The following is a 26882-nucleotide window of genomic DNA, read 5'->3' as shown; positions in this document are numbered from 1 at the left end:
CTGGCTGCTGTAATGAATGGACTATATTTAAAACCTAAACCTTACTTCCGACTATGGTGAAATGATTTGGTGTGAGTATTAAGCACCTAATATTAACCATGGCACAATGGGTACCCGTCATTTGTTGCGAAAGTACAGTAATTGTGTAATGTACCAGTAATGCAACAAAAGGCTGCAGGATTTACAAGTGCTATTACAGGACAGAAAACTGCCAAACTGGTGTGACAAGTGAAACTTTGCATTTCAAAAATTGCATTGCTTATGTTTGGAATGATTGAGGTGGTTCAATCTCATTTTGTATTTATTGTAGCAGAGAAAGGGTTAATAAGGGAAATCCTCAAAGCGCTGTTCCATCTGCAAGGAAGAAGGGTCGTGTATAATTTTTTTTTTTTTAAACCTGCATTTAGACAGTGCATAAACAGGAGCTCCTTGGTCCCAGGAAGTCCTGTTGTGGAAATGTTGAAGGAGAGCTGTCAGTTTAATAGTTTCTTGAATTTGGGATTATTATTTATCAGTATAAAAGCCCAATGGGTCAGTCTGTTTATCTGATTTTTGTAGGTAAATGCCCAAGTACGATCACCCCATTACCATTTGTATTCATTTCATTCCGAACATAACATCCCTCAACATGAAGGAAGTGTGGAAATAATTTTACAAACAGAATATTTAAGGTTACTTTTGTTTTACTGACGAAATGCCTATTTGAGTCTTTGTTCAATCTTTGTAGTGTGATGAATTTGACAATCACTTTGGTGGCAAATAAAGATAATTTTTATCCACACTCAGCTGACTCCTGTGCCTAATTGAGGGAAAGAGAGAAAAGAGGGAGGGAGGAAGGAATGTAACAAATGAAACCGAATGCAGAATATCCAGATTTGTACTGAAAGTAAAAGTTTCTACTCTTTCCTGTGACCCTGACCAGGCACAGATGAAACATGAAGCTCAAAACATAATGCCTAGAACTAGAACGGGTACGGTAGCATAGTGGTTATGTTACTGGACTAGTAATCCAGAGGCCCGCATTAAATTCCCCACCATGGCAGGTGGTGAATTTAAATTCAGTTAATTAAAGAAATCTGAAATAAAAAATAGCCGTGAAACTACTGGATTGTTGTAAAAACCCATCTTGTTCACTAGTGTCCTTTAGAAATCTGCTGCCCTTACCTGGTCTGACCTATATGTGACTCACCAGACCCACAGCAATGTGGTTGACTCTTAACTGCCCTCTGAATTATAGCAAGCCACTCGGTTGTGTTCAAGGCGGCAGCTCACCACCATCTTCTCGAGGGCAATTAGGGATAGGCAATAAATGCTGGCCTTGCCAGCGACATCCACGTCCCGTGAATGAATTAAAAAAAAAAGGACTGGAAGGGGAACAGTAATTCTCAATGAAAACAGTAATTTTTATGTGGCTGTTTATAGCCATTATCAACATTGTGGATCTTGCCACCATTTGGACTGGTGGTCCTCTTTTTTTTGTTGACTATCAGTTACTCTGAATGATGTTCTGATGCATCTTAAGAACATAAGACGTAGGAGCAGGAGTAGGTCATTTGGCCCCTCGAGCCTGCTCCGCCATTCAATAAGATCATATCTGATCTTGGCCTCCATTCCACTTCCCTGTCCACTCCCCATAACTCTTGACTCCCTTACCATTCAAAAATCTGTCTATCTCCCCACCTTAAATATATTCAATGACCCAGCCTCCACAGGTCTGTTTAAATGGCATGCGGTAGCTTTTGAGTTAAGGCTGACTTTGAGTCATCAATGGTGGCAAGTATACCCAACGTCACCACTGCTGAAGCACACACAGGTGGACAAAATTGCTTTTGATATTTCACATTTTATGAAATTAGAAAATTGTCAATGGTGGATGATTCTAGTTACAAGTACCAGCATCTTCAAAAATACTCCATTTTTAAAAAGTTATTATTAAAACAATATGAAAGCATGCAGCAATCCTACATTGAGTTGCTTAAATTTCAATTAAAACAGCAACAAGTCAAAATGAATCAAAAGTAAACAAAGCTGCAATACCTCGAGCATGAGCAGCAACCAAAATCTACCAATAAAGTAGAACTTGAACCAATCAAATCACTCCAAAAAGTCAATTCTTTTAGCCATCATTTTCTTAGCTGAAATTTCTAAAATAAAATATGCTTTGAAAATATATTACATATATTTCACAATAGCATGATTCCACTTGCCTATAAAATGTGTCTCCTGTGTGTTTGAGCGGCTTCAATAATGTTTTTACATGAAGCCCGAAGTCCCCCTCAAAAAAGCCTGGCTGGAAGGTGATCGTTTGACCCAGAGTTAATACTGCTAGCTTCAGGAGATAATGGCGCAGTCTGAGCATTTGGAGAATTTCATCTTATTCATCAGTAGGTTTCTGTCCCGTGGAGTGAAAGGTTGACTCATAATTGGAAGGGTGTATCTCCCATGGTATGAAATGAATTTTTGAGTTTTTCCAAATTAATTGAAAACGTGCTGCAGTATCTATTTCTCGGGTAAGGTTTCACATGAACTCTTCAGATAGGCAGCGTAAGTTGGAGATAGCCAGCCAACCAGGCATAAAAACCAAGACTGATAGTGTCTTTCCTCAGCCTAATTTAAGTTTTTTCTTTTTGATGCACTGCCAGCAGGGCTGTACAGTAACCACTCCGCATGCTGCTAAACCCAAGGAATTGTCCAGTAAAGCAAACACCTCCCAGTGCTAACAAACTCCATTTTCCCCCTCTATATTACTGCCATCTCCCAGAACCACCCTCCAGTGCCATCAAAGCCGAGTTAACTGATGCCAAGCTGCACAATAATCTTTCCTCATTTATTGCTAAACCCCACATACCTTCTTCCATTCTGCTATATGTTGCCTATCTTCTTTCTGTGCATCATGGGCTTTTTAAAAAAGTACAGGATAGAAATATCACACATGGGTAAAGGAAGATATAATAATCAAGGCCATTAGTTTATAGTTTTCATGGAAAAATGGAGAGAATTATGGAATTTGAACCCTAACACACTCAATCCCGTGAAATAAAACACAGTTTGATTATTTCAGTTACCATAAATTAGTAGCCTTGCTACATTGCATATTACATTGCCTAACAGCTCTATTGTAACAAAACAACATATAGCCTCTGACTAAGTGAGCAATGCCATGGGAGAGTTGCTAGTAATGGTATGTTAGTGCATCCAGATGTTTGGCTGCAGACAACACAATGTTAGGTAATTCTGACTTGGAGCATGACATTTACAAACACTTTCCAATCTTTCATCAAACTGAAATTACACCGACATTAGGCTTTATTTAATTAATAATTCTGGCATTTGGGACACCTTAGCAGCAGAATAATTGTTCATTACACCGTATAACCTTCCTGTCCTTACAAAACAACAGTGTGTTAATTACTGTGAGCAATGCCATGGGATGTTATGTGTTAGAGGTAAACATGGAAATGCTGAAGTTATTTATAGTGAACAGACAACATGTTGAATGTTTGACACTTTTGCTTTAGAGAGACACATACAGGATCATTTTAACCTTCGCAGCATAAGCTACCTTGTCATATTCACTGTATTTAGCATTTATGTAACCAGTGTAAGAGAAGCAATTATTATTGGTCTTAAAAAGTAAACTTAGTGTTTGTATATACTTAAATGAGATGTTAGGGGTCATTATAGATCTTGGCTTCACTTTTGTATTTACAGGAGATGATTGGGGTCAGAGATGTTACGTTTTTACAATTTCATTACTCTTTTTTATTCTTTATATTCCTGAGCTTTGGACTAGTTTTGTGGGTGAGTCCTAGCTCCCTATTCTTGGAGAGTATTTACATGCCCAGATATCTGGGTAAATTCATTGTGCTCAGGGAATTAACAGGGAACCCCCTTCAGTTTATTCCAGCCACTGGTTTTATCCCGTGTGCTCACATTATCCTGCTTGCCTTTGCAAAGTGGCAGAATAACACTAGACTTTGACTTGGGTTTTAGCTGTCAAACAAATTTATTAAACAGTGAATGTGCCAATAACACACTTGTTAAGCTTGGCTTGTTCCTCGTGTAATAAATAATAAATGCTTAACAACTGCTGTGCTAGGCTGTGATATAAATCGTTTTCTTGCATAATAGTTCTTGTCCTATTCTCACAGTCTATGGCATAATTCTTTCGTTTTGAAAGCTACAGTTAGACTCTGATTTTGGGAAAAGAGAGGCTGATAAGTACCTTCCAAAAATAACCTTGACCCAATGAATTTAATTAACAGCCAATGAAAATACATTTGATCAAATCACGCAGGATATCTATATTTGATTTGAATTGCTTGGTTCCTTCCTTGAGCATCTGCACAACAACAACTGATTCAGGGACAATTCTATCAAAATCAAATAGAACATTCTTCTGGGAGTAAAGCTAGTTTTTAACCCCTTGTGTACTATGAAAATTGAAGAAACCCATGCCAAGCTAAATCTTGGGGAAATAAAAGCATTTTTGTCTGTCATTGGGAAGTTCAGAAATTGTCAACAAGGTCTTTGATATATTTTTAAGGCAAAGGTAGATAGTTCTTGATAAGCAAGGGGGTGAAAGGTTATCGGGAGCAGGCGGGATTGTGGAGTAATCAGATCAGCCATGATCTTATTGAATGGCGGAGCGGGCTCGAGCGGCCGAGTGGCCCACTCCTTCTCTATGTTCGTAAGCAACTCTGAAGTTTGAGTCATTTGCAGCATTATGCTAATTGAAGCTTTGCAGTCTTTCACATTTATCGCAGTAAGTTTATATGGATGTCAATACTTCAAAGTGATGTATTCAAAATTACTCGACCGATAAGTGCCTCCAACAGTCTCTGTTTTTTCTCTTACAGGACCGGAATCGGCCCTATGATGCATTTAACTTGCACTCTTTGGAGAATTCTTTAATGGATATTATGAGGAGTGACCATGAGCCTCTGAAAGGTAAACACTACCCTCCCAGTGGCCCACCAATGACTATTGCCGATATAATGTGGAGGAATCACTTTGCAGGTTAGGAATATTCCTACATTCCTATATATTTGGTACAGACTCTATAAAATTGAAGTAGTGCTTCAGTTTTGTATTTTAAATGTATATTTTTGGTCGATTGCCTAAATTTGTAGTCTCAATGATTTGCAGTTGTTTCACTTGCAAAATCTTGCATTTTTCAAGGCTTTTGAGAAAATCCTTAAGAAAATCTCCATGACTGCTAATTTATTTTAAGGAATTAACCCACATTTTTGTTTCTTTATAAAGTGAATGTTTTATGTGTTGATAAAATGCCTGTTCGAAAGCAACTATTAGAAATGTATTTTCTATAGAAACAAAATTATTGGGCTGTTAAAATTTGGCAAGATTTCCTCCTTTCCTCCCCGCGTGCTTGCTTTTAGATTTTTTGCTTCATTTGATCAGTGAGAGAAGAAGGACCCAAATGTGCATCATTTTTCTTTTCTTTTAAATGCTGTAAATGCTTTTTAAACCCATTTTGTTTCTAGGACTATTTATAAAAAAAAATTTTTTTTAATGTTTTGGGAACAATAATATTTCATCTGCAATAATTTCCAGTTTACAATTTGCCTTTTTTCTTAATTTTTTCTTTGCTTCACAATCATATTAGTCATAGATATCTCTTGGCTTTTGAATGCAAGAATATTTTTTTCTCTACATTATAACAGTGAGTGCACTTCAAAAGCACTTCATTGGCTGTGAAGCACTTTGGGATGTCCTGAGGTCATGAAAGGCACGATATAAATGTCAGGTTTTTTTCTCTTTCTCGGAAAGTGCTTATTAACTTTCTTGCCAAGTTTTGTTATAAATCTATATACCATCATTTTTTCTAGTACAAAAAGAAAATACTGCAGATGCTGGAAATCTGAAATAAAAACAGAAAATGCTGGAGATACTCAGCAGGTCGGGCAGCATCTGTGGAGAGAAATAGAGTTAACGTTTCAGGTCGATGACCTTTCGTCCGAACTGGAAAAAAGCAGGAAATGGAACAGATTTTTAAGCACGTGTAGGAGCTGGGAAAGGGGGAGGGGATGAAAGAACAGAAGGGAAGGTCTGTGATAGGATAGAAGGCCGGAGAGGTTAAGAGATATTCAAGGCAAAAGGAAATGGTAATGGGACAGCTTAAGAAACAAAAGATGGCTCTAGATGAAGTGTAAATTGCGCTGGCAGAATGAAAGGCAGCTGCCATGTGAGAGAGAAGAAAAGACACAAACAAAAAGTGTGGGAGGAAAAAAATATTTATCTATATCTCTATATATAATCTCTATCTCTATATAGAGATATATATATATCTCTCTCGGTTATGATCTGAAATTGTTGAGTCCAGACGGCTGTAAAGTGCCTAATCGAAAGATGAGGTGCTGTTCCTCGAGCTTGCGTTGAGCTTCATTGGAACAGTGTAAGAGGCCGAGGATGGCGAGGTCTGAGTGGGACTGGAGCGGAGAATTAAAGTGACAGGCGACCGGAAGCTCGGGGTCCCCCTTACAGACTGAACGGAGGTGTTCCGCAAAGCAGTCACCCAATCTGCATTTGGTCTCCCCAATGTAGAGGAGACCGCATCATGAGCAGCGAATACAGTATACTAAATTGCAAGAAGTAAAGTAAATCGTTTCACCTGGAAGGGGTGTTTGGGGCCCTGGACAGTGGGAAGGGGGGGAGGTATAAGGGCATGTGTTGCATCTCCTGTGCTTGCATGGGAAGGTGCCAGGGGAAGGGGTGTTGGGGGTGATGGAAGAGTGGACCAGGGTGTCGCAGAGGGAGCGGCCCCTTCGGAATGCTGAAAGAGGTGGTGAGGGGAAGATGTATTAGGTGGTGGGATCACGCTGGAGATTGCGGAGGATGATCCGTTGAATGTGGAAGCTGGTGGGGTGAAAGGTGAGGACAAGGGTAACCCTATCGTGGTTCCGGGAGGGAGGGGCAGGGGTGAGGGCAGAAGTGCGAGGGAGAGAACGGATACGGTCAAGGGCCGTGTCAACCACAGTAGAGGGGAATCCTCGGCTGAGGAAAAGAAGACATATCGGAAGCACTGGTATGGTAGGTGGCATCGTCAGAGCAGATGCGGCGGAGACGGAGAAACTGGGAGAATGGAATAGAGTCCTTACAGGAAGCGGGGTGGGAAGAAGTGTAGTCCAGGTAGCTGTGGGAGTCGGTGGGCTTATAATGAATGTTTGTCAATAACCTATCCCCAGAGATGGCGACGGAGAAGTCGAGGAAGGGAAGGGTAGAGTCAGAGATGGACCATGTGCAGGTGAGGAAAGGGTGGAAATTGGAAGCAAAGTGAGTTAAATTTTCTGGTTCAGGGCAAGAGCAGGAAACCGCACTGATACAGTCATCAATGTACTGGAAAAAGAGGTGAGGGAGGGGACCTGAGTAGGACTGGAACAAAGAATGTTCCACATATCCCATGAAAAGGCAGGCATAGCTAGGACTCATGCGGGTTCCCACAACAACACCTTTTAATTTGGAGGAAGTGAGTGGAGTCAAAGGAGAAGTTGTTCAATGTGAGAACAAGTTCAGCCAGGCGGAGGAGGGTGGTGGCGGATGGGGACTTTTTGGGCCTCTGTTCAAGGAAGAAGTGGAGCGCCCTCGGGCCATCCTGGTGGGGGATGGAGGTGTAGAGGGATTGTACGTCCATAGTGAAAAGGAGGCGGTTGGAGCTAGGAAACTGTTAAAGTGGCGGAGGGTGTCGGAAGAGTCACGGATGTAGGTGGGAAGAGACTGGACAAGGGGAGAAAAAAAGAGAGTCGCGATAGGAAGAGAAGTTCTGTGGGGCAAGAACAGGCTGAAATGATGGGTCTACCAGGGCAGTCCTGTTTGTGGATCTTGGGAAGGAGGTAGAAGCGGGCTGTGCGGGGTTGGGGAACTATAAGGTTGGCGGCTGTGTGGGGGAAGATTTCCAGAGGAGATGAGGTCAGTAACAGTCTTGGAAACAGTGGCTTGATGTTTGGTAGTGGGGTCATGGTCCAGGCGGAGGTAGGAGGTGGTGTCGGAGAGTTGCCGTTCAGCTTCCACTAGGTAGAGGTCAGTTCTATCATTTTTTTTCTAGGTTTGTTTCTGGTATGCAATTCCCAAAACTCAATGATTTTCTTTGAATATGGACTGATATTCTGCTTAAGAAATTTAAGGAAACCCTATTATGCAGATGATTTCTATTTATGTAAAACTTAAACATCATAGATGATGTGCTTTAGAGTTATCACTGAATGTAATTGACTTATGATGTGCCACAGCCATTCAGCTCACAGCAGATAGCCTTTAATTTGACTTGGTTATTAGTATAGCTTAAATATTTATGTACTGTGTATATGGGGTAAAACACAGTAATTAGTCACCTTACTATCATCTTTTCTACTGGTGGAGTTGGTCTCTTGCCCAAACTGCAAGTGTTGAACTATGAAATTCATGGAGAACTTCAGTGTATGGGGGAATGTGCTTATAGCAGATACAAAATCTAGAAATTGTTTTCAGTCAAGATCTGTGAATCCAGTTTAAAAAAAAAAAAAAAATTAAAAAAAATCAATGAATAAGGACCAGTATAAGTAATGGTGTTTTTAGGGTAGAAAGTCTTCACGTGATGTTGTAAGGCTGTTTAAAGATAAGTTGAGCAATGTCGAAGGTAGGGCTCTGGAGAGGACAAATGGTTGGGTGAATTGTGGCCAGTTATTAAAAGGATAAAGCTAGAATAGGTGTATTAATCTAGATTAACAGTATTGCAGTAAGAATTGACTTTAGACTGTGGTTGCAACTCTTAACCCAATTAGGGACATGATTGGGGATCCCTTGGTCAAGGGAGGGGAAGATCCAATGATAATTGCTTTTGAAAGTATTTCTACAGGTCTATGGTAAGCATTGCTGGTTCTCGGGTGAACTACTTTATTGAGCACTGAATAAAAGTAAAGCATTGCCATTCTGGGGAAAGTACAACTAATGGCACAAGGCTTTAGTCATAACTTCCACCATTAGTTACACTGTGATTAATGATACTAATGTCAAATTCTGTAGCTTAAAACAGCCCACCTCTCTGCTTGATTGTAATTCCTAAAATTGGAGTCATATATTTCAGTATTTATGCTTGGCTTGGGAATTCTGTTTAATTGGAGTGAATAGAAAGTGATGCTCAATGCTGGAATTCTGTCCTTGAGACCACACGTATACTTACCTGGAGGTAGGAATGATTAGAAAGGGATTTGGTCGCTGAAATAACACTGATTGAAGATCTGTTAGTTACAAAAAATTAAGAAAATATCTGAACTAAATCTTTGTTCATAAATATGCAGCAGAAGGTTTCATCCATCACCTCCAGCCTTGACTTTACCAACATTGTCCTCAGTGTCCACTTGAATTCCACTCGACATGAACTCCAATTCGTCAAACTCGACTGCCCACAACCTTATCCCATATAAGGTTCCCCTCACTATTGCCCTTGTCCTTGCTGTACTCCAGTGGTTACATGTCCCACAATGTGTTAATTTCAAACTTTTCACCCTCATTTTATGTCCCTCTTGGGGCTCACTGTGTCCTACTCTGCAACATTCCCTAGCCTTATGTTCCAGCTTGTACCTTGCAGACTGGCCTGTTGTACATTTACTCTTTCACCCCATCATTGATAGTTGAGCCTTCAACCATCACACCCTTGCACCCTGGAATTTTCTAGCTAGCCCCATAACTCTCCCCAGCTTTAAAGAAAGGGGGAAAAAACTTGCCTTTATATAGCACTTTTCATGACCTCTGGACATTCCAAAGCATTTTTCAGCTATTGACTTAAAGCTAAGTACTTTTGAAGTGTAGTCATTGTTATAATACAGGAAAATGTGGCAGCCAAATTGCGCACAGCAAGGTCCCACAAACAGCAATGGGATAAAGACCAGATAATCTGTTTGTGATGTTGGTTGAGGGATAAATATTGGCGAGGACTACTTTTGAATAGTGCCATGGGATCTTTCACGTACACCTGAGAGGGCAGATAGGGCCTCAGTTTAACATCTTATCTGAAAGACGGCACCTCCAATTGTGCAGCACCCCCTCGATACTGCACTGAAGTGTCAGCCTAGATTATGTACTCAAGTCTCTGGAATGGGACTTGAATCCACAGCCTTCTGACTTGGAGGCGAGAGTGCTTCTACTGAGCTTTGGCCTTTTTTGGTCTCTCTTTCTTTGGTACCTTCCAGTAGTGACATGACTCCAGTCAAATAAAAAAAGAACATAATTTCCTCATTGGGTAAGGAATTGAAGAACTGGCTAGTCTAAGAGTCAGGCACAGTAGTACCATAAACTTGATGCAGTGGCAAAATCCTAGCAGTTTTTTATTCTCCTGAACACAATGAGAATGTAGAGTTCTTTCCATGCAATAGCTACCACATAGTACATGATACATGTTCTTTAACTTATTTGTACCTGCAACTTGTGCTGAAAGTTATCATGATTTTTGCTGTGTTTGCAAATAAATAGAATAACTATATTTCTGATCTACCTCTTTCATACCGTTCGCTGTCTATCGTTAAGATCATCTCTCTAGGGTCTCCTTTTGAGGCTGAAAAGCCCAAATTCTCCAGTGTTCCCTCCGACCTCTGGCACTAAATCAACCTCGTGGATCTTGTATGCACTGCCTCCAGTGTTTGATTGTTTCCACTGTGTCTATGACCAGAAGCAGACATAGTATTCAAGGTGTGGTCTGACCAACAACAACTTGTAGTTATATAGCGCCTTTAATGTAGTAAGACATCCCAAGGTGCTGCACAGGAGTATTTTAAGACAAAATTTGACACCGATCCACATAAGGATAAATTAGGGCAGGTGACCAAAAGCTTGGTCAAAGAGGTAGGTTTTAAGGAGCGTCTTAAAGGAGGAAAGAGAGGTAGTGAGGCGGACAGGTTTAGGCAGGGAATTCCAGAGCTTGGGGCCTAGGCAACAGAAGGCACGGCCACCAAAGGTTAAGCGATTATAATCAGGGACGCTCGAGGGCAGAATTAGAGGAGCGCAGGTATCTTGGGGAGGGGTGGGGGGGCGGGGCTGAAGGCGATTACAGATCTTGGAAGGGGCGAGGTCATGGGAGGATTTGAAAACAAGGATGAGAATTTTGAAACCGAGGCACTGCTTAACCAGGAGCCAATGTAGGTCAGCGAGCACAGGGCTGATGGGTGAACGGGGCTTGGTGCGAGTTAGGACACAGGCAGCCGAGTTTTAGATGACCTCAAGTTTACATAGGATGGAATGTGGGAGGCCAGCCAGGAGTGCGTTGGAATAGTCAAGTCTAGAGGTAACAAAGGCACGGATGAAGGTTTCAGCAGCGGATGAACTGAGGCAAGGGCAGAGCCGGGCGATGTTATGGAGGTGGAAATAGGTGGTCTTTGTTATGCTGTGGATATGTGGTCGGTAGCTCATTTCGGGGTCAAATATGACCCCAAGGTTGCAAACAGTGTGGTTCAGCCTCAAACAGATGTTAGGCAGAGGGTACAGATCAATGTACAGTTAGAGAATGACTTCCTCTGACTTGTGTTTTACTGGTTTGGCTATATAATTTAGCATTCAATTTGCTTTGTTTGCTTGGATTGGTTGGATGTTTTGAGCTTTAAATCCACCTTTGTCAAATTATTTTTGGAAGCCTAGGTACACCTAATCGTAACACTGCGCAGTTCATTTGGGATATCTCTTCGTCAAAACATTTAAGTTGCTACTGTACTGACCTCCTTTACTCGTTTCTCCTCCCCCCCGCAAAAAAATACCCACTGAAGAGCTACAAACTTCCTAGATAGAATTGCTTGCTCAGTTATGCAAATAGATGTGGGATGCACCAAGTGACCTCTCAATGTCGTGTGCAGTGAGTGAGTATTTACAGTTTGGGGATGGGAGCTTACCTGTTGAACTTCCATTAGTTTATCAATGCACAATTACTACTATATGCATTCATATAGCACCTGTAACATAGAAAATATTTCAAACCTTTTTACAAGTGGAGGTAGGGGGAGAGGAAAATAAAGGAAATGATACTGAGCCATGGTGGGAGAGTTAGGAGAGATGGGTGAAAGCTTGGTCAAAAAGATGGGCTTTGAGGAGTGTTTTTTTTTTTGAAGGTGCAGAAGCAAGAGGGACTTGGGGAGAGAATTCCAGAAAGTAGGGCAGAGGCCAGCACTGGAGGGATGAATGGATGACTGAATGCAAATAACATGGCATAAAATATAGCTTTAATAGACTAACCTTTTGAACATTATGGGCAGTGTGCATAATTAAAAATAAGCCACTGTATTTTAAAATTAACTTGGCAGCATACATGCTAATCCACTTTAAAATGACAGTGGTAAGGAGCAGGAAAGTAAGGCAACTTGGCAAATGTTTGTAATGGAATCAAAACTGACTGGTATCCAGTCAGCTGAGGTCATGTGTGTAGTATTATAGTTTGGGCTGTAAGCCTGTCCCTTTTAGAAAAACTGAAATTCCAGCTGGGAAAGCAAACAAAATACACATAGTGCAGTTAAGAAACAGATTACATTAAATCTTTCTTTCTACCCCACCTCACCTCCCTCCACACCCCCCCCCCCCACAAAAAAACCTGCATCAATAAACCCTAGACAACAAAACCAATGGGTTTTACATAAGAGTTTTGTAAGATCTTTCAAGGACTTTTTTATATTGCCTTCACTAATTTGCTCAGAGTGCTTTGGAGAGCAATCCCATTTCCTGCTGAGGTTTTACAAGTCACTTTGTATTAGCAGATTTGTGAGATTTAGTCCATGCAGTTGGAATCTCCAGTGTGTACACATGGCAAACTGTAAGCATGAAAACCATCAAGGTTTGGTGGGCACCCTACTTCTAATGGAATTCAGTAGGGTTTGATCGCGGTGCCAGCCAAAGGTTAAATCAGGTCTTTGTCTCTGCACTGCCAATATGGGGGAATAGGACAATATTATAATTTTAAAAATTGGTGATTTAGACCACAAATCTATTAAGCTATGTGAGATCCATAAAATAGCTTATGTTTTCAAACCAAAATGAGCGAGGGTTGAGTGATCTTTGTAACTTTTTTAATACGATCAATAATTTAAAATGCCTGCTATGTTTTAACTAAACTTTAACAAAACTTTAAGTGTCTTGTCATCAAGCATTATATTTCTGTTGTTAAATTGGCCCACTGAACACCGACCCACTTAGGTTTTAATCTATTGTGCAAGCAGGATTTGCACCTGCTGATGCTTGTTGATTCATTAATACCTACTTATGATTTTAAAGTTAAACATTATTGGGCTTCAGGCTTTCTTCCAATACTTTTACCTAGTGGCAGAGAAGCAGTTTCTGTAAATGGACTGACTGTCCTGTGAACTGAAAAACTGCATGCTGCTGTGTGCCATGAGTGGGGTTGTGTACCAGATGTTCCCAATTATAGTATAATGTACTGGAGACCACATGGGATGCCTGCCATATTCTCTTGCCTACTCCAAAAGTCAGCAAATAGCATGCTGTCAGACCATTGCCTTCAGGTTAACACTAATAATCAGATTTATTTACAAGTTAGATAATACACAGAAGCAGAAATGCGCAGCAAGAGCTTCGTACGACATTAGTTGACTTACACAATACTCTTCAAGAAGAGTACTCAAAACCTTTGCACTGCTTATTAGTTGCATTTAAATCTCTTGTAGAATGTTACATAGGAGATGACTTCATGGAGCACTGTTAGCTGTCTTGTATGGTAGCAGTTCAAAGAAAAGAACAGGGGACTATAGTGCTGCTCCTCAGTTCCGTTAAAGCAGGCTCTTTTGATAATCAAACAAATTATTTTCAGTGGTCGGGCAATTGAGATATTAATCATTTATAATGCTTAAGTAGATAAGGTGTAAACAGTAATCTTGTCATTAGCTTTTAACACTTAACTATTAAAACTACATCTTCTATTTCTCGCATACTGTATATCAATGCTGTTAAACAATGCACAAACTGATTCTCTTTAGAACAAAGCACTCTTGATGGTTTATCCATGAAATATAATACATTTTATCTACTTCCCACACTCTTGTAGTTTAAAAAAAATTACCAAGCACACCTTCACCTAACCAGTTTGTATGTAGGCAGTGACACTGATAAAGTTTGGCCACCTCTCATTGAAACAGGATATCTTTGGACAGTTGGCCACTCCTGTGACAGAAACAAGGGAACTGTTTCAGCTACAGTTATCTGAATCTTAATTTTACATCATACTTAAACTATCTAAAAACATATAAAACATTTCCCTAATGAGTGCAGTTCAAAAACTGCTTCTGTCTCCCATTGCAGTAGATTGTTAACTGATCTTTTTGTAAATGATTCACTGTTGAAAGTTATGATGTTTGTTGTGTTTACTTCTTTCTGACATTCTAGTTTTTTTTTTTGGCTTCTTAGTTGCTGGAGGCATCTTTGGGATTTTGAGTTTTTAGGGTTTTTGGCAATTCTGGTTAGTTATGATGAAAAAAAATCAGCTATTGGATGAATGTTCAATATTTTGTATCCTAAATTAAGTGACACATTCTGTAGAAAGAAATATTTTGTCTAAAGTTTTTAATATATTGGTGTTACGGTATATAATTTAAAATAATGCCTCGTCTCATCCTAGTTACATTCAATTTGTAAAAACAATAATCTTAATGGTGAGTTACAGTTAAGTAGTTTTTTTAGGGCAGGTAATTGGATTATGATGGTATAGATTTAATGGAGAGAGGGAAGTGTGGTTTTTCTTGTGTCGTAACTGACATTAACTACCTTTTTCAATTTAGGCTAAATGTAGCAATTACGTTGTATAATGTGCTTCAGGATAATTGATGCATTTTTCTTATAGACTTGGATTAACCTTTTTTGGTAGTGCGACCTATGGTGGTTTAAGTTACTTAGTTTGAAAAAAAAAACTGTCAGAAATGCACTAGCAATTTTTTCAGTAGCCATTTTATTTTACAGGACGTTTGGGCCTTAATTTCCCACACCCAGGAACAGATAACCTTGTGGCACTAAATAATAGTAAGTACTGTTCTTTCATGTAATAATTGCTTGTGTTTGAAAAGATTTCCCTGATTTGGAACATGCAGCAGTTTCCACTTAACTTTACTTGTAGGTTTAAAACAAGACAATCTTAGCACTGTGAGTTTTTATTCACTGTATGCAAAGGTAGCTGCTGTAGTATTTAGCCCATGGATTTATGTTAACTTGTGCAATTGTTGCATCATGTGACAGGTGATAAATTGAGCTGGTTTAACTCAAAATTACCTGAGATTAACTTTGATATGGAGTAAATGCAACATGCTGTTCTGAGTTATATGTCCAGTTGATCTCAGTTGAAGAATACAGTACTGTATATTGTGGATATGAATAAGACGCAGAATTTACTCTGGTCTTGTAAGGACCTTGTGACTGGTAGGCTCTTAAACTCTGTGGGTATATTAATCTGCTATGTTTCACCTATAAGTCTATAGTTTTGTTGATTAATAGCCTACACCACTCCCTTGTTTTTTGAACAAGAATTTTTGTTACCTTCAACCTCCTTATGCAAATAAATAGTTTGGCATCCAAAGCAAGGCTGGTGGCTGGGGGAGGTGTTGAATCAAGACTCTTGACGACCATTGCTGTAAGTCTTGCAGTGGTCTTCATCACAGGCAGTGTGTATATGTATGTATTCTTTATTATGGAAGCATACTTGCTCTTTTTCTCATGAATTGGTGGAATTTTTATTAAAACATCAGAAAAGACTATACAAAATCATTATTAACCAGACCTTCCACATTTGATTTGGGCCCTCTTGGGTGTGTTTTTCTTTTGACCTTTCAAGGTGTTATTTGTGAAGTTTTGATGCAATGAGTTTTGAACTTAAAAAAACATTGTTTCCTTGTGGTGTCAGATCACACTTTATTTTATGTTTAAAGTTTAATGTTTTTTATCACGTCAGTCAACTACTCTAAGAAACAGCACTGGCCAAGCCATGTCCTGGCTCAAGGTCCTCCAGGGATCATAGGAGTATGAAATCGTAGGGCTCTTGTTTTCCTGGTACTACTCACAACAGAGCAAAGGTCACTAAAATTAATTAATATCAGTCAATGCAATCTCCCCAGCAGAAACACCAAACCGAGACTAGTTTTAGTGACTATGAGCACCATCCATGACTGATAATACTGCAATCAATGCTGCATCAGCCATCGTACCAGTCCTGATTAACTAGCTTTTATTCTGTGAAAGGCTGAGAGCCAACCTGGGCCAACAGTAATTCTGATCGATATCAGTCCCACAAACGGGTGAATCATTCTCTGGGGAGATCATTTTTTAAAAAAAGTTTCAAACCTCTTCCTGACCTCGAGGGGTTTAGGTTTGTTTGTGGCAGAACCTGTGCAGTTCCTAGTCACGGCAGCATGTACTCCAAGCACTGATTAAGGTTCCCATCAGGACATCTGCTACTCTTTCTATGATCCATAAACTCATTTGGTTAGCCTGGGTCAGTGATTTATGTGAAACTGAAACAGCTAAACCTGATTTTTTTTGGGATGGCAATGAGGCTAAGGGAGGGGTGGTAGAGGTGATCTCTTCTCAGTCCCTGGCTACTAAATTGCATTTTGCTTAATTGCTGTCTGAACTCTAGAATGCCTTTGAATATCCTAGTGAAGACTGTTGCTGGGCTGGATGGACCTTGCCAATTTCTCAGGTTTTCCTTTTACCAATATTGGTGCTCATTCAGAACACTTAAGAAAATTTAATTCCATTTAACTCAGAATTTTGCTTCATTCTTAACCTGGTTAAGAATTTCAGTTTCCCCTTTGTCCTACAGATTATTTCACTAGAACCTCACTTTCTTCAGAAAGTGAATCTATTGAAAGAATAGTTAGAAACCATGTCGAGAAACTTGAATTAAAATCTCCAATGGCAATTTCTGGTGTGGCTCCAAAGGCTGCTTATTTTGTATTTAGACATCCATTCTACTTCCTTTCTGATGGAAATTGATTTCTTTTTAAGGCATAGGACTTTTCATCTTTTGTTCCAAAAGAATGCAATAGGGTTGACTGCAACAGCCCAGAAAGAAAAATAGTCCTTTACAAGGGTCAGTGGGGCTTATCACGCTTTATTGGTGAATGGATAGTTGAGTGAGAGAAACTGTTTGTGAAGGCTACTTCTTTTGCTTCACAGAGATGCATAAGTTTCAAGAGACTAATTCTCTCTGGACAGTTCCAAAGGTAATCATAACAAAATCATTTGATCCAGACAAAGAAGGGGAAGCTTTCAACCCATTTTGCATCCCTGTCTATGGAATTCCTTCTTGAGATATCTTAAAGTAGTAACACTTCCAGTGATCATTCAGATTATGTTCCTTGAAGTCTGGCACTCGCAAAAATCCTACACTTCAATATCGGGACGTCGGGTGCCCACAGAATATGCTGCTTCCATGATGAGCCTCAAGTAATGCATCAATAGGGTCCACCCATTTGGCCTCATGCTAGGAATCAGTCTTAAAGTCCTTGCTCATCATGTTATTCTCCCAATGATCCCTTTGCCCCACCATTGGTGGCTGTGACTTTAGCCATCATAGTCCCCATGCTCTGAAATTCTCTCCTTAAACCCCTCTGCTTCTCCACCTCCCTCTCTTCCTTTAAGGACCTCCTCAAAATCCACCTCTTTGACCAGGTTTCTGGTCACCTCCCCCCCCCTCCCCGCAACCCCTCCTCTAATAATCCCTTCTCTGGCTCCGTGTCCATTTTTGTCTGATTATGCCTCTGTGAAGTACCTTGGGATGTTTTTCTACATTAATGGCACTATGTAAAAGCAAGTTGTCACTGTTGTCATCAGCCTTTCTCTGACTCTGACATTTATACATCTACACATAACTACAAGATTGGCTTATCAGCACTCCTGAAGATATGACATTTCTTGGTCCAGGAAATTCTGAGCTTATTTGGAAAGTTGGGATTCATCGAGTTGAGAAAATGCCTAGCAAATCCAGCCATTTGTAAGGTGTCAAACAAATTTGGGCATAGCCTCCCACACGTTCAGATTACTTCACTTCAGGATGAAGCAGCTTAAATACATTTTCCTTCCAAAATTGAGAGAAGCAACATTCAGTTGCAATCAGGAAACCTTACTCATGGTGCCAGAATCGGGTCTCTTCATGAGGCCACTCCAATTAAACCTTCTCTGATATTGTTTCCAGAGGCATCTCTCTTATTGCAGAATATGAGAGAAAGTGGTGATGTTCAGACAAATAGACTGAACAGGGTCATCCTTGTGACACTGCTGTATTAGATATCCATATTTACGGAACATGTGCACATTCGCATTTTAGCGCACACATAGTCTAGAGCTCTAAGTAATATGGCTAGCTCAGCTTTATATTCACAAGATGTCAGCGAGAATCTGGCCAGACAACGCTCAAGTAATGAAGATTTTGCTGCTAACTTGTCTGTCTTGAAGTCATGCTGCTATGATTTTTGTGCTGATAAAACCTATCTTTTTTGCTCAATTCCTCAGCCACGTAGAATAGCTTGAGCAGAGACTAGATCCAGCCACATAAGCATATTTAGTTTACCAGATATCACACTTGTATCCCAAATCTGAAATTTGTGCTTAAAATTGAGTTTTGTTTGCTACAGAACATTGCAGCGCTGAGCCTTGTGTCCCACAGCACATCCTTGAAAGGAATCATCACATTAATGCATCATATTCTATGTGGCTAGAACCAACATTTGCCAATCTAAACATTTTAAAATTTTGATAAAAAGACAGATAAACTTTTTTTTTTAAACTGTCTCTGGCTAAATAGATTATAGAATGTATTTCAGCTAGCAATTCACGAGAGAGTGGGGAACTGTTAAGGCTGATTCTATTTATACTGTGGCTATATCAATGGCCAATATACAACAGGTTTCTCCTGACACCATTTGCAACGATTTGGATGGAGTAATATGTTAGCTATTGTGAAGTATTATTGTCATCTTTAATAGCCTAAGATGAACATTTTGGCTCTGCTGTTCCATACTGCCTGTGACCTTAAGATGGAAGAAAATTACTTTTTCTTGTTCTGCCTTTGTATCTGGAAGTTGAACAAATGAAGTCTGTTGGATTACCTACCTACCTGCGGGTACAACCTTCCTCCTAAGGGTTGAATACTTCATGTTCCCCATACGCCACTCAGTTGTTTTCTAGACTTTTTGTAATCTTATGCATTCCTTATGAATGTTTTGACTTCATTTGTATGAATGTGTTCTTCTGTTGCTATTAACTCCTTTCAGATAAACTGAAGTATACACCCAGAAGGCAGTACTTGTATATAGTCTAATAATAGGAGACTGCATGATAGTCACGATCCCTTGTATTGTGGCTGACTCTTAAAGGCCTAGTTATTGGGGTGTGTGTGTGTCTGTCTCTCTAGTGTGCACATGCTCGCTCTCGTATTCGCGCTCTCTCTCTCTCTGTCTGTCCATTTGCTTTGCTTTTCTTTTGCTCCCCTCCATTTTCCCCTTTGTAGTTTTACGAACATATGAACAATGACGGAAAGATAAAGACATCTGGTCCATCGAGCCTGTCCCACACCATTGCGATACCTTGTGTATCACAACATATACATTCCACTCCACCCAAAACCATGTGACCTCCTGGGAGAGGCAAAAAAAAACTGGTAAAAACATCCAGGTCAATTTGGGGGAAAAAATCTGGGGAATTACCCTCTGACCCATCTAGGCAATCGAAACTAGTTCAGGAGATCACTCTGGCCCTGAATTCCCTGCAGTACCTACCTTCTGTAGGAGGTGATCTCCAGCCCACCCAGAAACAGGTCCAGCTCTCGCTTGAAGCAATTCAGCGAGTCCGTGTCCATCACACGAGACGGCAGCCTGTTCCAGAGGTCCACTAATCTCTGGGGGGAAAAGAACCACCTCCTGACATCTAACCTAGAATCTAGCCTTCTACAACTTAAATTTGTGACCCCTGGTCCTGCCTAACAGTTTATTTCAATGAAACAGGTCAGCTGGAACACAATCAATTCCTTTCATTATCTTATAAACCTCAATCAGATCCCATCTAAGTCTATGCTTCTCTAAGGTATGGAGTCCCAACTCTTTTAGCCTATCTTGATAACTAAGATGCTTTAGACTGGGATTAGTCCAGTGGTCCACCTCTGCACCCTTTCCAAAGCCTCAAAATATCAATATTTTGAATGATAAGTTATTTGTATATGAAGGTTGAACTTTCAAAGAATGAGGAAGACCAAATTTGTCTAAGGTGAGCTGCCATTTCTCAGTCTGTGTAATATTTGCTGCATTGATAAGACAGTCCTTAGATTGTGGAGTTTATTGGTTTTGTAATCGTCAATACTGTGGGTAGTGTCACTTATTGCATTTGATGTAACAGTGAGCTGCAACCATGTTCTAGCTTTCTTAATTTGGAAGTCACGAGTTATCTCTGACCTGTGTTGAGGTTTTTGGAAGGGTTTGCAATTTTGGAGACTACGGTAATACTGAGCCCTAAAACAAAGTGTTGGCTGATATCCAGAGAACTGAAAAGCTCTGAAATACAACGTAAAGAGCCTTTTCAGACAAAAAAAATTACTCCCGTAGATAAAGCAGGGAATTGAATGTCTTTATACATGTGATCCTTGAATCATAAGTAATGAAGAAGGAATGAATTGTAAATAATTCAGCAACTTCTCATTAATGAGTTAGTTTTTGCCAGGTTGGATTATAGACTGCTGATGATAGTATCCTTCAATTTCTTTAGGCTTTCAAATGACCTTTTAAAACAATTGGAGATTAGCAAGGTTTTTAAACAAAACAATTACATTTTATTTAGAAAATTAAAGGTTAAGAATTTTCAGTAGAATACAAATAATACATACAGCAATGAACAAAACTATACTCCCAGTCACCATTCAGTTAATGAAAAGGGCTGTCTACAAAACAAATTAAAAAACCGTGGTGGTTTCCGACCTCTTCTGCCCCCACCCCCTGCCATGGTAGTGTGGCATTGAGCCAAGCAGAACAGAAATGACCCATATTTGATCCTTGGACTAAATTACGCTCTCGCTGCCTGAAAAGGTAAGTGTTAACTTGTTATTTAATTTGCTATGGCTAGTTATCTTTGTGCTATGCCAGTGGAAAGTTTGCCTGCATTCCCACCGAAATGTATTAGCAGGTGCAATGTCCAGTTTCTTCCCTAGTCCTCAGCTTTCTTGGAACAAATACCTTTCTTTGGAGATAAAAGTCCACTTACTACTTATGCAATCAATAAGCCTGAGAAGTAAAGGATGAAAAGTATAAAATCCTAACCCAGGAATCAATGATTATACATTGGCATCATTATATATTTATACAAACACATTTATACAAAGACCTTCACTTATGTGCAGATTACTGGCACTATATAAGCAACTATTTACTCAGCCCCAATTTATTAATATGCTACAGGTAAAGCTTTGCCAGTTTACATAGAATGCACAGCACAGAAACTGGCCATTTGGCCCTCTGGTCCATGCTAGTATTTATGCTGCAGTCTGTAAATTTCATTATGAACAGCTTCTGTAGATACTCTTCTGTTTTGCATATACATTTTTAAATAAATTAGAATCCTGATTTTTAATAAACCTTTCTGGTGCTTGATATCTAGAATCTCTTTTGAAGAGAGATGTATGGGCTTTAGTGGGATGAGTATCAAGTGTCAAAATTTGCTGACAACACAAAAATAGGAGGTTTGGCAAACTGAGGAGGACTTCAAAAGATAGACAGATTTGCAGAATGGACAGACGGGTGACAGATGTAATTTAATGTGAAGTGTGAAGTAATGCATCTTAGGAGGAAAAACATGGAATAGGAATATATACTCAATGGAAAGATGCAGAAGGGTGTCATGAACCTAGGAGTTTAAATACATAATTCCCTGAAGTGCAAGTAGCTTTTAGGGTTTTATAAATAGGGGCATAGAGTACAAGAATAAAGTAGCAATGATACATTTGCACAAATCAGTGCTGAGGCCACAGTAAAGTTTTGTGTCCATTATAGAATAAATATTGAAGCTATAGAGGATATACAGTTTAGATTCACCATGATGATACCAAGGATGGGAAGTAATAATTATAAGGAGAAATTTCAGATACTGTGGGCAATTTCTATTGGAGCAGAGAAGGCTAAGAGGAGATTTAATTTATTTAAAAAAAATTTAGGGTTTTGTTAGACTAAATAGGGAAAATCTATTTCCTCATGTTGGAGAGTCCATGACAAGGGGTCATCAATTTAAAGTTATCACAGAGTAAGGGGAGAAGTTAGGGGAAAAAATGTATGCAGAGGATTGTTGAAGCACTGAATGCTTTGCCACAGAGTGGTATGGACAGCGAGATTAGTTTAGTATTGCAAAGAGGCAGCACAGACACCATGGACTGAATGGGCTCCTTTTATTCTGTAAACATCTATGGTTCTGTGGTTGGCTGTAGACATTTGTGGCTAGAAATGCCTCCCATATGTTGCATTTATCCCAGGGCTGAGTTGTGTACCCACTATAACTTTGCTTGTGGAATAACTGGAATGCTTGAAGAATTGTTCTTCATTAAATACTAATCCCTAGTATGTATTCTGTTGTGTTATCCATTTCCATTTTGCTCTCTAATCTAAATGCCATTTCAGTCTGTTAATCTTTTGTAAGCTTGTTTTGACAGTTTGTTGATGCAGTATATGCATCTTGGTGAATTAGACATATGCGGTCTCTTGTTTTGGCTTTGAATTTGCTGTCGTGAAGCACGAGCACTTACGGCTATACAAACCTCTTAACTGTATGTTACACATTCCTACCATGTATTTTGTACATAGTCTGTTCTTGTATAAAGTAGGTGTAGTGGTACCTTCTCCCCACAGCATCCCCCTGTACATTCACCCATTCTTGGCAACATCCTGGTGAATCTATACTGTGTGCTCTCTGAAACTTTAATGTCATTTTTGTAATGGGGTCCCCAAAACTGCACATAGAACCTGTAAAAACTGCAAATGTGGCCTGACCACTGTTTTGTATAAATTTATCATTACTTCTTTACTCTTATCCTCTATGTCTCTATTCATAAAACTCAAAATCCTATTGCCCTTTTTTATGGCTTTACCTACCTGCACTTTGAGGGAATTATATATTCGAACCCTGAGGTGTCCCCTGAATCACCGACACCCTGCAACAGAATTTTACTTCCCTTCTACACTTTTTATATTCCTCATTATTTTTAGTATTGTTCTTTATTTGTTTTCCCCAAAATGCATTTCCTCACACTTATGCGCACTAAATTTCCTCTCACTGTTTGCCAACTTGCTACTTTTGTGTCATCAGCAAATTAATGGACCCAGCACTGACCCCAGCAGTATGCCACTTCCAATCCTTTTCCAGTTCAAGCAACGCCCATTTAGCATAACTTTGTTTCCTGTCTGTCAAGTAACTTTCTATCCAGCTGCGACATTTCCTCTTGTACCATATGCTCAATTTTTCTCGCAAGCCTCTTGTGAAGCACCCTCTCAAATGACACCGGCTACGGCCACGACAATGGCAAACCCAGCCCAGTCGACTCTGCAAGGTCCTCCTCACCAACATCTGGGGACCTGTGCCTAAATTGGGAGAGCTGTCCCACAGACTAGTCAAGCAACAACCTGACGTAGTCATGCTCACAGAATCATACCTTTCAGCTAAAAAACAGAAGCGGCATGCTATAGACAGAGCTAAGTGATTCCACAATCAACGGATCAGATCAAAGCTCTGCAGTCCTGCCACATCCAGTCGTGAATGGTGGTGGACCATTAAGCAACTAACGGGAGGAGGAGGCTCCATGAATATCCCCATCCTCAATGATGGTGGAGCCCAGCATGTGAGTGCAAAAGACAAAGCTGAAGCGTTTGCAACCAGAAGTGCCGAGTGGATGATCCATATTGGCCTACTCCTGAAGTCCCCACCATCACAGAAGCCAGTCTTCAGCCAATTTGATTCACTCCATGTGATGTCAAGAAACGGCTGAGTGCACTGAATACAAAGGCTATGGGCCCCGACAACATCCTAGCTGTCGTGCTGAAGACTTGTGCTCCAGAACTAGTGCGCCTTTAGCCAAGCTGTTCCAATACAGCTACAACACTGGCATCTATCCGACAATGTGGAAAACTGCCCAGGTATGTCCTGTCCACAAAAAGCAGGACAAATCCAATCCGGCCAATTCCCGCCCTATCAGTCTACTCTCAATCATCAGCAAAGTGATGAAAGGTGTTGTAGACAGTGCTGTCAAGCAGCACTTAATCACCAATAACCTGCTCACTGATGCTTCTGCCAGGACGATGCGGCTCCAGACCTCATTATAGCCTTGGTCCAAACATGGACAAAAGAGCAAAATTCCGGAGGTGAGGTGAGAGTGACTGCCCTTGACATCAAGGCAGCATTTGACCGAGTGTGGCATCAAGGAGCCCGAGTAAAACTGAAGTCAATGGGAATTGGGGAGGGTGGGCGGGGGGGGAACTCTCCACTGGCTGGAGTCATACCTAGCACAAAGGAAGATGGGTGTGGTGGTTGGAGGTCAATCATCACAGCTGCAGGACATTGCTGCAGGAGTTCCTCAGGGCAGTGCCCTAAGCCCAACCATCTTCAACTGCTTCATCAATGACCTTCCCTCCATCATAAGGTCAGAAGTGGGGATGTTCGCTGATCACTGCATAATGTTCACTGCCATTCGCAACTCCTCAGATAATGAAGCAGTCCATGCCCACATGCAGCAAGACCTGGATGACCATTCAGGCTTGGGCTGATGAGTGGCAGGTAACATTCCTGCCACAAAAGTGCCAGGCATTGACTATCTCCAACAAGCGAGCGTCTAACCACTGCCCCTTGACTTTCAATGGCATTACTATTGGCAAATCCCTCGCCATCAATATCCTGGGGGTCGCCATTGGCCAGAAACTTAACTGGACCAGCCACATAAATACTATGGCAACAAGAGCAGGTCAGAGGCTGGGTACTCTACGGCGAGTGTCTCCTCCCGACTCCCCAAAGCCTTTCCACCATCTACAAGGCAGAAGTCAGGAGTGTGATGGAATACTTTCCACTTGCCTGGATGAGTGCAGGTCCACTCAAGAAGCTCGACACCATCCAAGACAAAGCAGCCCGCTTGATTGGCCCACCATCCACCGCCCTAAACATTCATTCCCTCCACCACCGGCGTGCTGTGGCTGCAGTGTGTACCATCTACAAGATGCACCGCAGCAACTCGCCAAGGCTTCTTTGCCAGCACCTCCCAAACCCACGACCTCTACCACCTAGAAGGACAAGGGCAGCAGGCGCATGGGAACACCACCACCTCCAAGTTCCCCTCCAAGTCACACACCATCCTGACTTGGAAATGTATCGCCGTTCCTTCATCGTCGCCGGGTCAAAATCCTGGAACTCCCTCTCTAACAGCACTGTGGGAGTACCTCCACCACACGGACTGCAGCGGTTCAAGAAGATGGCTCACCACCACCTTCTCTAGGGCAACTAGGGATGGGCAATAAATGCTGGCCTTGCCAGCGATGCCCACATCCCATGAACAAATAAAAATAAAAATGACTTGAAAATCTGTATACATTATATCCTACTGCTTCCCCTTAACCTATCCAATTGGTCTCTTGCTCAAATTATTAAGAAGTGGGCAGCACGGTGGCATAGTGGTTAGCACTGTTGCCTCACAGCGCCAGGGACCCGGGTTCGAATCCGGCCTCGGGCGACTGTCTGTGTGGAGTTTGCACATTCTCCCCGTGTTTGCGTGGGTTTCCTCCGGGTGCTCCGGTTTCCTCCCACAGTCCAAAGATGTGCAGGTTAGGTTGATTGGCTATGATAAATTGACCCTTAGTGTTAGGGGGATTAAATACGTGGGGTTACGGGGATAGGGTGGGATATGTGTTGGTGTAGGGGTTACGGGGATCGGGTGGGATATGTGTCGGTGCAGGCTCGATGGGCCGAAATGGCCTCTATCTGCACTGTGGGGTTTCTGTGATTCTGTGAAGTGTCAAACATGACTTGCCTTTAATCAATGCTGCTTGTCCCTGATTAACCCATGCATTTCTAAATGCTTACTGATTTTAGTTTTAGACTCTGATTTTGCCCATAACTGATGTTACTCTAACTGTTCTATAGTTACCTGGTTTAGGTTATCCTTCTCTCCCTTCTTCAACAAGGTTGTTACAATGGCTACTCTTCAGTCCCATGGCACAATTTTCATATCTAAGGATTTGTAAATTGTACCCAGACCCTCTTCTATCTCATCTCTAACTTCTTTCAGTAACCTAGGACACATGCCATCAGGGCCCAATGACATCTACTGCAATTTTTTCAGAACCAATTCATTTTCTACAGTTGTCTCCATCAATTACTCCATATCCTCCTCTCATTCTGGGAAATGAAGTGGGGCAAATAACTGATGAGAGTAGGACAATTGGGGAATAATGAACACAACATAGTTAGGTTCAATCCAAGAACAGAAAAGGATCCACCATTTGTAAAAACAAATGCAAAATATTCATTTAATATCTCCAACATGCCTTCATCCTCCACAATTAGACTTTCTCCTTCAGCCTTGTATGGTCCTATCTTCCCTTTATTTTACATGCCTATAAAGTGCATACTATTTCCTTTTATTATCTGTCGGTCTTTTTTCATATTCCTTTTTAAACCATATAATCTGCTTTTCACCTCCCTACTGTACTTTCTACATTCCTCATTATTTCTAGTATTGTTAGTCATAATTTTATCTCATGCCTCCCTTTTAAGCTTTAGTGTAATTTTACTGTTATCCACAGAACTCTATACTTTGATATCCCCCCCCCCCCCTTTGCCTTTATAGGAATATATTTATTTTGTACTCTATGAATTTCATATTTGAAGATTTCCACTGCTGAGCTATG

General features: G+C 40.7%; 1 protein-coding gene across 3 annotated transcripts in view; it reads left to right on the top strand.

The window, feature by feature from the left end:
* LOC147113551 (cytoplasmic polyadenylation element-binding protein 3-like) overlaps positions 1 to 26882 on the top strand; it is a 63496-nt gene that overhangs the window by 18343 nt on the left and 18271 nt on the right. For all 3 annotated transcript variants that reach the window (XM_085994772.1, XM_085994771.1, XM_085994773.1), the window contains exons 3-4: positions 4860 to 5019; positions 14935 to 14994. In XM_085994772.1, the coding sequence (XP_085850898.1) occupies positions 4860 to 5019; positions 14935 to 14994 (220 nt within the window). The remainder of the gene's footprint in view (positions 1 to 4859; positions 5020 to 14934; positions 14995 to 26882) is intronic.

This window comes from Somniosus microcephalus, chromosome 8 (genome assembly GCF_052327205.1).
Source record: "Somniosus microcephalus isolate GS21.2 chromosome 8, FLI_Smic_1.0, whole genome shotgun sequence".
In the NCBI taxonomy this organism is placed as follows: Eukaryota; Metazoa; Chordata; class Chondrichthyes; order Squaliformes; family Somniosidae; genus Somniosus; species Somniosus microcephalus.
This window is presented reverse-complemented; position numbering and strand designations above follow the sequence as displayed.